General features: G+C 30.8%; 1 protein-coding gene across 1 annotated transcript in view; it reads right to left on the minus strand.

Annotated features, from left to right (window-relative positions):
- The window catches only part of LOC106680409 (nephrin), a gene marked incomplete in the record, with an annotated part of 208300 nt that overhangs the window by 146365 nt on the left and 49279 nt on the right, over positions 1-12656 (minus strand). Inside the window, 1 exon segment of the mRNA XM_067050552.1 lies at positions 4643-4812. Within this exon segment, the coding sequence (XP_066906653.1) occupies positions 4643-4733 (91 nt within the window).

The following is a 12656-nucleotide window of genomic DNA, read 5'->3' on the forward strand; positions in this document are numbered from 1 at the left end:
GGAAAGATTTAATTTTACAGCAGTAGGGTTATTTATTTTTATTATAGATTTCCATTTAATTTTATTTGAATGTGGTTCTGACGTTTTGTTGTAGTTTAAATTTTATATATTTTTGTTATAGATGTTAAGATGAGTTGATGATTGGTTTTAATTATTTTGAAGATCCCTTTGTACTTTCGTAAGTTGCTTTAACTTTATTGTCCATTGCATATATTTTTGTCTGTTGCTTACATTTGCATATTCGGTCAATATTTCTGTTAATATGTTTTATTTTGATTGATAAAGATACCAAGAAGGTAACTAGTGGTATCCTGAGATATTTTATAGTTTACGAAAAATTGATCAAGTAAAATTTATGGATTTTAGACATAGGGAGCCAGGAAAAGACAGGATATTAATGTTATGATTATGTAGTTAGGTTATGTTATGACGAAGGAGGGCTATGAAACGTTGATTTGTAGGGTAAATAATTTTAAAAAAATGCATATTTGGAAAGGAGAAAAAGGAATCACTAAATATGTATAGTTCTTTTAATTTTTTTGTCTATTAGATTTATGTTTATTGTTTATATTTGAATATTAGGTCAACATTTTTGTTAATATGATTTTTCTCCTTGTTACTACTTTCTGATATGCATTTAATGCGGGATATTTTTATTGTTATTAATTATTATTAAATTCATTAATTAGAAGACGGATAAACACGACCTGGAATACATAAAAGTGGTAAGGAATAGTTCAAGCTCATTTGTTGTGATTTCGATAAAACTTAACGTGAAACCGAGGTTTAAAATCATTAGTACTTCTATATTTTAAAAAAATAAATGTAATAATGTATGTCGTTAGGTATTCATGGAAAATATGCTCTTACTTGTGAGAATTTAGTATTCTGTTAATGCACTCTTTCCTTGGAACGTATTACTTTAAAGAAAATACGTTGTAATCTCTCATCTAAAACAAAATGCCTAAAGCAGGAACATCACTTAGTTCCAAATTAAAAAGTTGGTTTAACTTTTTTAAATTCAAAAAGAAGATAATATTCAATTCAATTTTAAATAATATTCAATCAAGAGTAAATAATTTTCGCAGATAAAATTTTTTTTTTTTCAATTTTGTAAAAATATTCAACATTATTTTTTTAGAAACGATTCAAAGTTTTTTTTTTTTAACGGTAAGTTGGGGAGTGAACATATCCTTTTAATCCGGCAGGAGGTTACTACTTTTTGTCCCGTAAGAGGTGTTCCATGGGCATTTACCTCATGGTAGACGATTTGTACAATTTTTTTTATATATAATTGGATTTGAAGCTAAAAAATATTTCTAAGATTGCTTTCAATACAATTTGAATTGAAATTGTAATTGTAGCTCTTCCATCGGGGGCTCATGATTAAAACTAAGAAGCATAGGAGGTGTCCAGGTGAAAAATATGCTCTAATCAGAAAAATAATGATGTCGTTAGGGGTGTACTGGTGAGAGAAATACTCAATCTTTCTTACCGTTGCGAGGAGGCCAGAGCAAAACTGAATTGAGTATAGGTAGAGAGGTACAAGAGGGAGTAACATAAACGAGCGGAATAACGATATCAAAGATTTAACGAAAGGTAAACGAAAGTATAAACAAAACAGATGAAATATTAGTAAAATATAGACGTTCATTCCCCTATGTGAGCAAAATAACCCTGGCTACACCTCTCCCTTGTTAAATGGGTATTTTTTTAAATTATTATAAACGTGAAATCAGTTTCAAGATTTCAAACAATACAATATTTTGCAACCCAACCCGCTGTACGGCAGGAGTACACAATGGTGTAAAACAATAAAACTACATTTTTTTTAAGTTCATAAATAACTGCCCTGTGGCAATAATGAAAAGACAGGAAACTGCTCATCGGTTCCGATTGCTACAACACTTACTAGACAAACGCTCTAAACTTCTAATTAATTACGAACGACTCATTGACACGTATTTAGTAAGACATGTATTTACGGAGTCGACCTTTTTAGTTCTACTAAAAACCTCATGTCCGACCCGAAATCCTTAGTAAAATCCTTAATACTTCTCACTTTGTCACAAATAAAATCATCCATTAGGACCTCAATGTTTCATATTTGCCGATTTGGCTAGAACCAATTATCAATCCTCATATGATAAATTCCCCAATTACCCAAACCCACTTGTTTCCTCTTCGATTCCTCAATAATCCTGGTAGGCATCTGAAAAGAAGAGGGCCTCGAAACCTTGCTATCTAAAAATGTTATAGGAATCCTGTCAATGGATAGAATCTCCACAAGTCTGTACCATATTAATGTACAATAATTCATAACATATTTAATAGTTATATTTTTTAGTTAATTTCAATAAATAAATTTGAAAAAAAGTTTATGAACGCTAAAAATTCTAATAATGATTTATTTATTTCTTCTAGCTATTTAACCATTAGAAGAACTGACGAATGATTGCGTAAGGTTGGAAGCTCTACAGGGTACAGATCGTTTTAGCTTTGTTTTTTTATGGCGCTTATGAAGCTATAAGGTCTGGAATGAAATAGATCCGTCTGCAAGAGATTGTTTGTAGCGGGTGTTGGCAAGCCTGGGACCACGTGACCAGTCTTCATTAGGATATCCGGCGAGGAAGCAACCTGTACAGGCTCTAAATATATTTTGGCCCGATCTAGCCAACTGTTTGCCTTCCGCTCTTATACTTGTTTTAACTAGACAGATAAATTGGTACATTAAATACAATATGGACATGGTTGGAAGAGGTCCAGGTGGCATAATCTCTGCTTCATTTTATGAGTTTGAATCGTTAAAGTTACTAAATTTAAACCCGAGATTTGTGTTCTCAGAGTCATAATTCAGTTTTGAACCATTACTGTAGATCGACTTTTTTTACTGGAGAGTGTCTGCTAGGTTCGAAAGTGAAATAGGTGTTACGTAGGGAGTACTGAAGAACAATATTTTTGATAATATTAATAAACATATCATTTATGGCTTATACAGTGTCATCATCGAGATTTTTAAATATCCCAAGAGATATTGGTGCATTCACAGAGTGGAGGAAGTTATTCTTGAAGATGTCCGTTGATCTTATGATATAACCTTCAAAGTGATTTTTCTACAGCTTTATCAGATGTCAGATATTTCTATTTTAATTCCCAATCTGATCTAAGTGATTAGGTTTTGACTTAAAGAGAAACGTAGAACTATAGAAGGTTGCAAGAGGCTCTATTATCGAGCGCTTTTTAATTTTACTGTGTTAAAAAAAATAATCAAGGATGATAAAATGATTTAAGAAGATTAAGAGATGATTAAAAAAGATTAAGTTCTTTTAGTCAATACTTAACTTCCGATAATATTCACGATTATACTTTAAGTAATAAATAAGTTTACATTTTTTTTACTGAACTTTATGACAGTTCACGGAAGAAGAAACCGAATCTCAGACAGAAGATAGAATAGATAGTCCCCGCTAGACAAACATAAAAAAAAACACGTTTGTCAAACATATTTGTGTATGAACTGAATTGAAAAGTATTTCCTACATGATCAAACAGTTTGTCTTGCAAACTGATTTGGCACCAGCCCCAGGCGAAAAAAAAACTTATGCTACGATACTGCATTTCACAGTCCTTGTCTACAAATCTACTTATAATCAATTCCACCAAGACCTAAATCCTCAAGGTTGGAACTAACACAGTACTCCCATCTATGTTTTGGTCGACCCCTTGGACGCTCGCCCAATGTATTAGCGCTAACTACTATCTTATTGGTTCCTTTATGTTCCATCTCGACAACCCTACACGTTTGATTCACCCTTCGCGATACTATCACCTAAATCATATTTTATAGTTCAATTTACAAAATCCGGTGTTGTTTAGTCATCTATATTCTCCGGTTGACTTGCTTGCTAAAATTTGCCAATAAGTTGTAGAATCCATTATTCACGAACTACACGTTAGCAAAATAAGACCTTTTATATTTTATGTTTTTTTGTTAAATATATAACCGACTATTAAATAAATTACAATAATAAATATCTAGAGACATTTCCTTCGGTGAATAATGTTATTACCATTTCAACATTGCTGAATAAGAACATAGTATAGTACATACATACAGAACATGCATAATAAATATCATATAATTGATAATTAAAAAAATATATATACGATTACTCTAATAAAAAGTTAATAATTTAACTAAAAAACACGTGGATAGAATTAATAAATTGTTTTCTATAAAATATTTTTGTATTCATATAATGCCTGAGTAGAAGAGGGTAGCTCATTGGTAAGGCAATGGACTACTAACTCTAAGGACTTTAAGGAAATCCGGCTCTGGCAGATTATTATTATCTGTGACCTGTAATATAGCTTACCGTTGAGTAAGCTCTGTGGGTCCACCCAGCCTCATGAAGTGGGTAAAATCGTGATTCTGACCAAATCACCTCCTTGCACAGCCCTTGATCTAGTAACGGTACTTGCTTACAAAGTAATACACCCCTGACCCTTCATGGGCTGTGATGGTCCAGAATTATTTTATTTTTTAATTATATACATAATGCCTGACTCTGTATACTTAAAACACTCACACTTCCACACATTTTTTTACACGCAGAAATTCAATAAAAATAAGAGTACTTACAATTTTTTTGAAACTCTGCCGTCTCACTCGTGGTCTGTGCATTTACTAAATTGAAAAGAAATAGGAATGTAAGCAATACTGGATCCATCATTCTGCCACCTCAACCGGTGTCCTGCAAGGCTTTCTGAGACATTTTTGAAGCATTTCCACTTTCAGGGGAGTTTCACCAACTGGAACAGAACATAACGAAATGTGAGCTAACGGGTACAGATCGAATCTTTTTTTTTTTTTTTTTTTGTTAAAATGACTGTTAATTTACATCTCAAAGGGATATTAAAAATTTGTTATTTATTTATTGAAATTTATAACTATGTTAAGATGAAAATACAACTAGTAACTGTGATCTGAATAGTACTATGACAAGAAATACACTTGTGGAGAATCTACCCTTAGACAGAGCTCCGATTGCATTTCTAGGTTAGAAGGTCGCCAGGTTATCAAACAGACACCTAGCAGGATGGTCAGGAATTGAAGAGGAAGTTTAGATAGAAATAAATGGGTTTGGGTAGTTAAGGAGTTTATCATGGAAGGATTTTTATCTGGTTCTCACTAAATTAGCAACATGTGGAACATTCAAGTCAGTAAGGATGATTTTATTGCTGACAAGTAAGGATTATATAGGGAATAAATCATTTTATAATTATAAATTTGGTTAAGATAAATGATAGCTCTACATTTTGAATATTTTATTTATTTTTTTTTAAATTTATTTGTTGATATTTAAAACTGTATAAAAAAATACAACCAGTAAATTTGATCATAATGATATGATACAGGATGTAGAGAAACTACCCAGTAGTAGAACTCTAAAAACAGTTTACAATATAAGGTCACGAGGCCATCTTCTTTTCAGGCGCCTTGGAGGATTGCCAGGAATGGAAGAGGAAGCAAGGTTAGAAACGAGAGGGTTTGGGTGGTTAGGGAGTTTATTATGGAAGGAATAATATCGGGTTCGGGCTAGATCGGTTACATAAGGAACATTTAGGTCTTTATGGATGGTTTTATTAGTAACAAAATAAGGAGCATTGAGGATTTTACGAAGGATTTTGGATTGTAAAGATTGGATACGAGAGGAATTCGAAGGTTTAGTGGAGTCCCAAAGCTCAATTCCGTATGTCCAGATGGACCTATTTATTTTTATCAACATTGTTCCACTATATATTGGCATTATTATTTTTACAAGTTTTTGAATGTATTTTTAATTCGAAGCCATTTTATGAATTTCTAATAAAAAATTACTCACTGATAATTAGCCTTCATATTTGTGTCATAGGATTATATTTTTTTTTTTTAGCAATTTAATGATTTACTCCCAATCGAGGGTTATACTAAGCAAAATTAATTAATTTATTATTAACTAACGACTTGACATCAATCCAATTCTGGATTTTATTATATTCATTAAATTAAATTGTTTATCTGAATATATGACTGATAGATGGCTATTGTAAGATTGGGTAATAAAATTGAAATTATGTGTAATTTTGATGTAGCCTAATATCACTAAATGTATATGTATGAATTTTTATTTTGGTAACTTGAAACAATTAAAAATTCTCTCATTAGGGAGGTGAACGGCCCAGTTACTTTGAAAATAAAACAGTTTGTTTTCGGCGTTCCTTGGACAAAGTCCAATGCAGAGCTTGCTTCAGATAAACAATGAGTGAATCCCTAAATCACCCCATCCAAGGTCGTTCCCATTCCAAACAATGTGCTTCGATGTGTTTTCTTATTTTAGAAATGGCCACTGGCGTCGTGTAACTAACAAACTATCAATATAAGGACAAATACTCTTTGAAGTCTCCCCGAACTCAGCATGCGGTTCAGTTGTTCCATGTAAATCGATCATGTATGAAAAAATATTTCTTTCTTTGATTCCATATTCCTTCTTACAAGGGATAGTTCTAGAAAATAAAAATCTTAAATTTTTAAGAAAAAGTATTTTATATTCACCAAAATAAATTATTTTAATTGACATAACTCAAGCCCAAGTATTAAATTAAATCTTGTTTACGGATCTGATTATATTATGAATTGCCATTGACCGAACTACAGATCAATTGAGACTTTAAATGTCATTAATGTAAATTTCTTTAAAAAGAACCTAGCAGCTGCTTATTGCACATGTAGACAGTTAGCAGGTTCATTTATACAGGAAGTATTATTCCCACTACTAAATACTTTGATGAGGAATAACAAATATTGCTATGTAATTCATGGTTTGCGGAGAATGTTCATTTTTTTTTTTTTCGAATTATTAATTTTGAATATATATTTATTTTTCCATTAAAAAAATGTTAAATTCCACTCTGCTAGTTCAGTAAATTTTAAATACATTATATATAGTTGTCGCAGTGCTTTATTGGTTATTAAAATTAGTGTTTACTTGAAAATATTTTTTTTTTAAATTAATATTTTTTCACTCCTAGCGGGAGGGGTAGTTGCACCGTCCTGCTCCCCTCTCGGACGCCCATGATAGGATATAACTAATATTCGCTTCGTTTTAGGATGTCAAATAAAAAAATAAACAATATCAATTAAACTAAATAAGTTACAATTCACATTAAATAACACAAACCGAAAATCCCTTTTTTATATAATACGTCAACAAGTTGTTTCTCCGAAAAAGCTAATCAAATTCGTTTTCAGATTCCACAAAAACCCTTAAACAAAAATTTTCATGAAAAAAAAATTTACCTATCCAGTTCAAACAATGAGTAATTAGATGATCTTTAATATCAAATAGGTTTTATCCTTATTGAAACAGAACAACAGGGTTTAAATGCCAGATTTTCAAAAAATCTTCCTGTGAAGTACTTTTAATTGTGTTTATTTAAAAAAAAATTGTTGTGATAAAAGTTTTAAGGAATAGTGTCTGCAGATAAATAAATTGACTTTGTTTTTAATTGATAATTGACTAATTAGATATTGATATTTTGACCTGGGCAGAATAGCCTGCATGAAGTTTAGAGTTGTTAAATTATATGTTTTCATAGTGGTATTGAGTAGATTGTCCCTGAAGATGGCCGAATTAGCCGAAAGAGAAATAAAAAGTTTTGAGACTGTAATGGATAGAGTTTGAATTATTTATTTAAAAAAATTACCAGTCTCAAGAAAATATTAAGATTATAAATACAGAATAACAGGGTTTAAATGCCAGATTTTCAAAAAATCTTCCTGTGAAGTACTTTTAATTGTGTTTATTTGAAAAAAATAAACATTTCTTATTGTTTGCAACAATATTAAATGCATGAATGCAAAATAAAAAAGAATTTTAAGAATAAATGAAGGAGAAAAAAAGGAAAAATAGATAAATTCGATTCTAATGAGAAATGTAAAAAACGACATGATCTTTTCTCATCGAATAGCTACTTCTTTATCTTTTGTTATTGTAGCTGCTGTACTCATAGGAAAAAAAATTATACTTGTTATTCCAATCTAAAGAAACCTTAAAATAAGAACTTTTGTAGATATAGAAAAATAAATATTCTTTTTTACATAATTTTTGTCTCCTCAGGTATATACATTTTTTTTTTTTTCGAAAAACAAAAATAGCTCACTGACCTACACTCAACTTAGGTTCCTAAGTGAATGTTTTTTCATCCGCGCACCATTTTCTTTTAGACCGCATTGGCAAAACCCCTTGGACAGGTGTCTAATGTTTTTCGGGCTAGTATCACCAAAAAAAAGTTTTTATTGAAATCGGTGATCCTACATGGATAACCCCCCTTGTCAGTTTTTTTTAAAGGTGTTCCTTCATACTTCATTTCCATTTTAGACATTCTAGTAGAGGATGCATACCGCTGGCAAATCGTTTGTTCAACAACTTGCAAATGTTTGCAAAATATAAAAGGTGAAAGAATTAATGAAGAAATGGAACACCAATACACATGGCAAACAAGTTGGCCAAACCATTGACCATGTGGTTCGATTAGTAATAAGCGAAGATGTATCGTTGCTTTCCTTGAACAGCAAATCTTAGATTTTTTTTTAAATTAAGAATTGGACGTATTCCTGTGATTATATCATTGGTGGTTAATTTCTTTAGTGAGGTTTCCTTATACTGATAGAATTTCCTAAAGCCATTAGAGTTGTTACAAATTAACTCCAGTTATTTATTATTATTATTTATTATCCACAGTATAGGTTATAATTTATGAAATAATACATCATAAACAAAATTTAAAAAATAATGTTTTTATCACGATTCATGAAAATTAGCTATATCTTGTCACTAGCCAACCTAACAAATATGAGAACATATTATATATTACCGAGAAAATTTAAAAAGTTTTAGGATTTGACCGCATCCTGTACTTCTTTATTAATTAATTATATTTAATTGTTTATATATCACTTACATAGTACATATGTGCATCACTTTTATGCATGACTCAAAACATGTAAGTAAACCGAAATTTTTTTCAGATTAGAAATTGGTACTTACATCATTTTTGAGGTTGGTAGTCAGAATTTAAAAAAACAAAACAAAAACGAATGGTAACTTTACACATCTACGGTTATGGTAGTAACAGCAAGGGGATCTCGAAAACATTTGTGGTGTAAAAATGGAAGAGATTAAGAAATATTCGTAGAAGTGGAACTTCCTTTCCATTATATTCAACAAAAGATATTGTCGATCAATTTTAATCAATACAGTTTTTTCATCCAGAAATATTACTAAACTTATGGAGTTGAACATTATTATTTTCTAATTCAATTCTATTCCATGTAATGAAAGTATTTTGAAAATGATCGCTGTTCGTGATTTATTTTTATTTCTACAGCACGTTTCAACGAGAACTTTTCGGTTGACCTAAGTAAAATATAATTATTTCGGATTAAGTTTGTGAAGGAGGATTATTCTTATTGAAATAATTACCAGCCTTAAGTGTATTTACCAAATGTATAATTAGCAGCTTAAGTTGCGAATTAATAGAAAAAAATAAAACACTGTAATCGATTTGTTGCATTAACGCCATATAAATCTATTGTAACTTGTTCGTTTAATATGACTACGCTTTTGATCGAGTCTGGCACCCGGGACTGCTTTACAAACTTAGTTAATTCCTGCTTCCTACATACTTTCTCATCATCCGTTCTTTTCTCTTTTTTTATTCTTCGTTTTATATTTATTGCTTGAGGACTAAATATGTAATCATTAGTCGCGGCTAATGTAAAACGAAAAAAACTTTTTTTTTTACTTCAAATTTTTTGTTATGACTAAAATGTATTATCGTCAATATATACAATCGTAAATCGAATAATTTTCGCACAACTCAGTGACCTATAACTTACAACCCCTCCCATACCAGTGGCCTAGCAGTGTTGGACACAACCAAGCCGACAACATTAAGATAATTTCAAGGACAACATCTGCTGCCAACATATTTTTCCTATTCCCTGGCTGTCGGTAAAGATCAAAGAATGTTGGCAACATTTACCGCACTATGTATCTATCAATGTGATGTATAATTGTATTTATGATTAGCTTATTATTTGTTTATGGTTTAATATTGCAATCAATTACAACAATGGGCTATAGGTAATAGTTATTTAACGTTAGGAACATTCATAAAATAATATAAAGAAAATTTAAAATCCAAATCCAAAATATGAACATAAATAAATCAAAATATAATAATATAAGTAAAGTATCTATCTAAGATCCTAATATATAATTAATATGTATTAATCATGCAATATATCACTATAGTATAATAGTATTTAGTATGGAATATAATATTTATTGTATTTTTACGCCTTTCTTTGAGTTGAAGTTGATAGAGCGAAAACTACCGAGTCACATTGGCTTGTAAACAAAAAGATGATCTGCTCAAGAGGTTGAATATGTATGTAAAACTCGAGCAAAGGAGAACTAGTTTAAGACACTTGTTGGAGAATCACAGTCCTATTAAAAAATTCCTTTCAATGATAATCCAAGATTTTTTCATCTTTTATTATGTTTTTTAAAGAGGATCATTTCTTTGAAGGGAATGTCAAACTGATCTGATCGGATTGGCAGACGGACTGAAGAGAAAATTCAAGATTGAGTGTCGTATGCGTATCCAGGAGGTGACATTGCAATAATATTTTATTTTCACCAAGATTTTTCATTGTAGAAGTAGAATCCGTTGATTAATTACCAAGAAAAATAGAGAAAAAAAAAATAACGTTTTTTTAATTATTTTCTTCACCTTCTCCCCATTTGCAACCATCTAAATTAGTCCGAGAAATAGAAAAAATAAGTAAAGGTTTACCTCGTCAAATTTTGTCTATCGATTTGATATGTTTTATGTAACATGTTATCTAGGTGGTTGTGTGTAATTAATCAGTTCTCACTCCAATTTAAGATGTGAGAAACTCTATACAAGAAGTCCTTACTAAAGTAGCTGGTTAGAGACAAATTTACAAGATGAGTTTTACGGGAACTAGCCATAAATCCTGAAATGAGATCATGAAATGAGAACTTCACCCCGTAGGAAACGAGCATAAGGCGTAAAGAAGATGACAAGTCATACAGAAACTAGCTGTAGGTCCTCAGGAAGGGAAGAAACGATTTAGGAAGGAGGATAGATCCAGAAAAGCTAGAGTTAAGTAAATGTCCAATACTTTTTAAAAATAGTACTAGAATGTACTGATCCACTATATATATTGTTCCTCACTACCTTCTAACGAGGTGCTTATCTTAAGGGCAATTCACACTATGGTTTATCGAATTGCGCCAATTAATTTATCTCTCTAAGGCAATTAAACGCCTTCAATAGATGCTGTATGTAAGACATTCATTAGGTTTTATTGAATCACGAGATTCTATTTTAATCCTTATGGATTACTTTTATATACTTTTAAGAATATTACAACGTATGAAATTGTTATTACATTATAGATATTCACGTTCTTAGTGATTCACGTGTCGACAGATAGATTGCAGCAGGTTATAGCAGTAGCTTGAGCGGTGTCTAGTAAATAGCAGCAGGGTTGCTATGATGTAAAAATTTGTTTAACCTTCTATTTTCTGTGCGTGCAAATTTTGAATTTTTTCCTTATATCTTCATACTCATCATTTTATGAGAAAATGTTTCTTATAAAACTTGTCGACGGTCAGTGCACCAAAGTCAAGCAAATGTTTTTGTTATGGTAAAAGGTTGAAGGTTTAAAATTTGTATTTTCGGCTACAATAGCAAAAAAAAATAGAGTTACAGGTGCTTTGACGAGGTAAATATCTGTGTAATGAATATGAGAATTAGACAACCTTTCGCAGAATAAAATATAATTTTAAAATAAAGTTGTATGATCAAGTTTAGAGGACTGTAACCAATATCAAGAGATTAAAACATTACCAATGATAGCTGTGGTAAATTTTACCGTCTGTAAGTTTTAGAGGAAACTTTTTTCTCAAAGAATACAACAGTATAATATAATACAAGCCGTAAACAGACGCTAGTATTATTTTTGGGAGAGATTGGGTTATCTCGTTTTTTTTCGAATTCGAATCCGTTTATTTTTTCCGTTTTCACCTCAGTATAATTTTTTTAATATTTGGTATTTACCTATTGTTTATTATTAACATTTATGAGAACTGTTTATTTCTTTCAAATAAACAAAATTAAAGGTACTTCACCGGAAGATTTTTTGACAATTCATTGATTCACCGAGTTTTATCAAAATTATCATCACCGTTTTAGTGAAATCCGAAACAAGTTGAGAAATCAATTCTATAATGTGGAAATTCCTGTCGGTCGATTTTAGAGAAAGAGCTGCTCTTCATGGCAGACTATATTCCCGCCTTTAATATGTAATTTCAGATTCTTACGACTTTCCGTTTTTGAGCGACGCTATTTACAAACGGACACACCGATCATTTTACAAGGCTAAATTTTTCGGACTTATGTGACTTCAAAACATGAGTATGAGTCCATGAAGTAATAATTCGAAATTTTGTACGATCGTAATAATTTCTCTTAGTATATATTCCGTATAAAGGTAAGTGTTAGTAAAACATATAAGTATA

The sequence above is a fragment of the Halyomorpha halys genome, unplaced genomic scaffold (assembly GCF_000696795.3).
Source record: "Halyomorpha halys isolate HHAL.00 unplaced genomic scaffold, Hhal_1.1 Scaffold260.1, whole genome shotgun sequence".
In the NCBI taxonomy this organism is placed as follows: domain Eukaryota; kingdom Metazoa; phylum Arthropoda; class Insecta; order Hemiptera; family Pentatomidae; genus Halyomorpha; species Halyomorpha halys.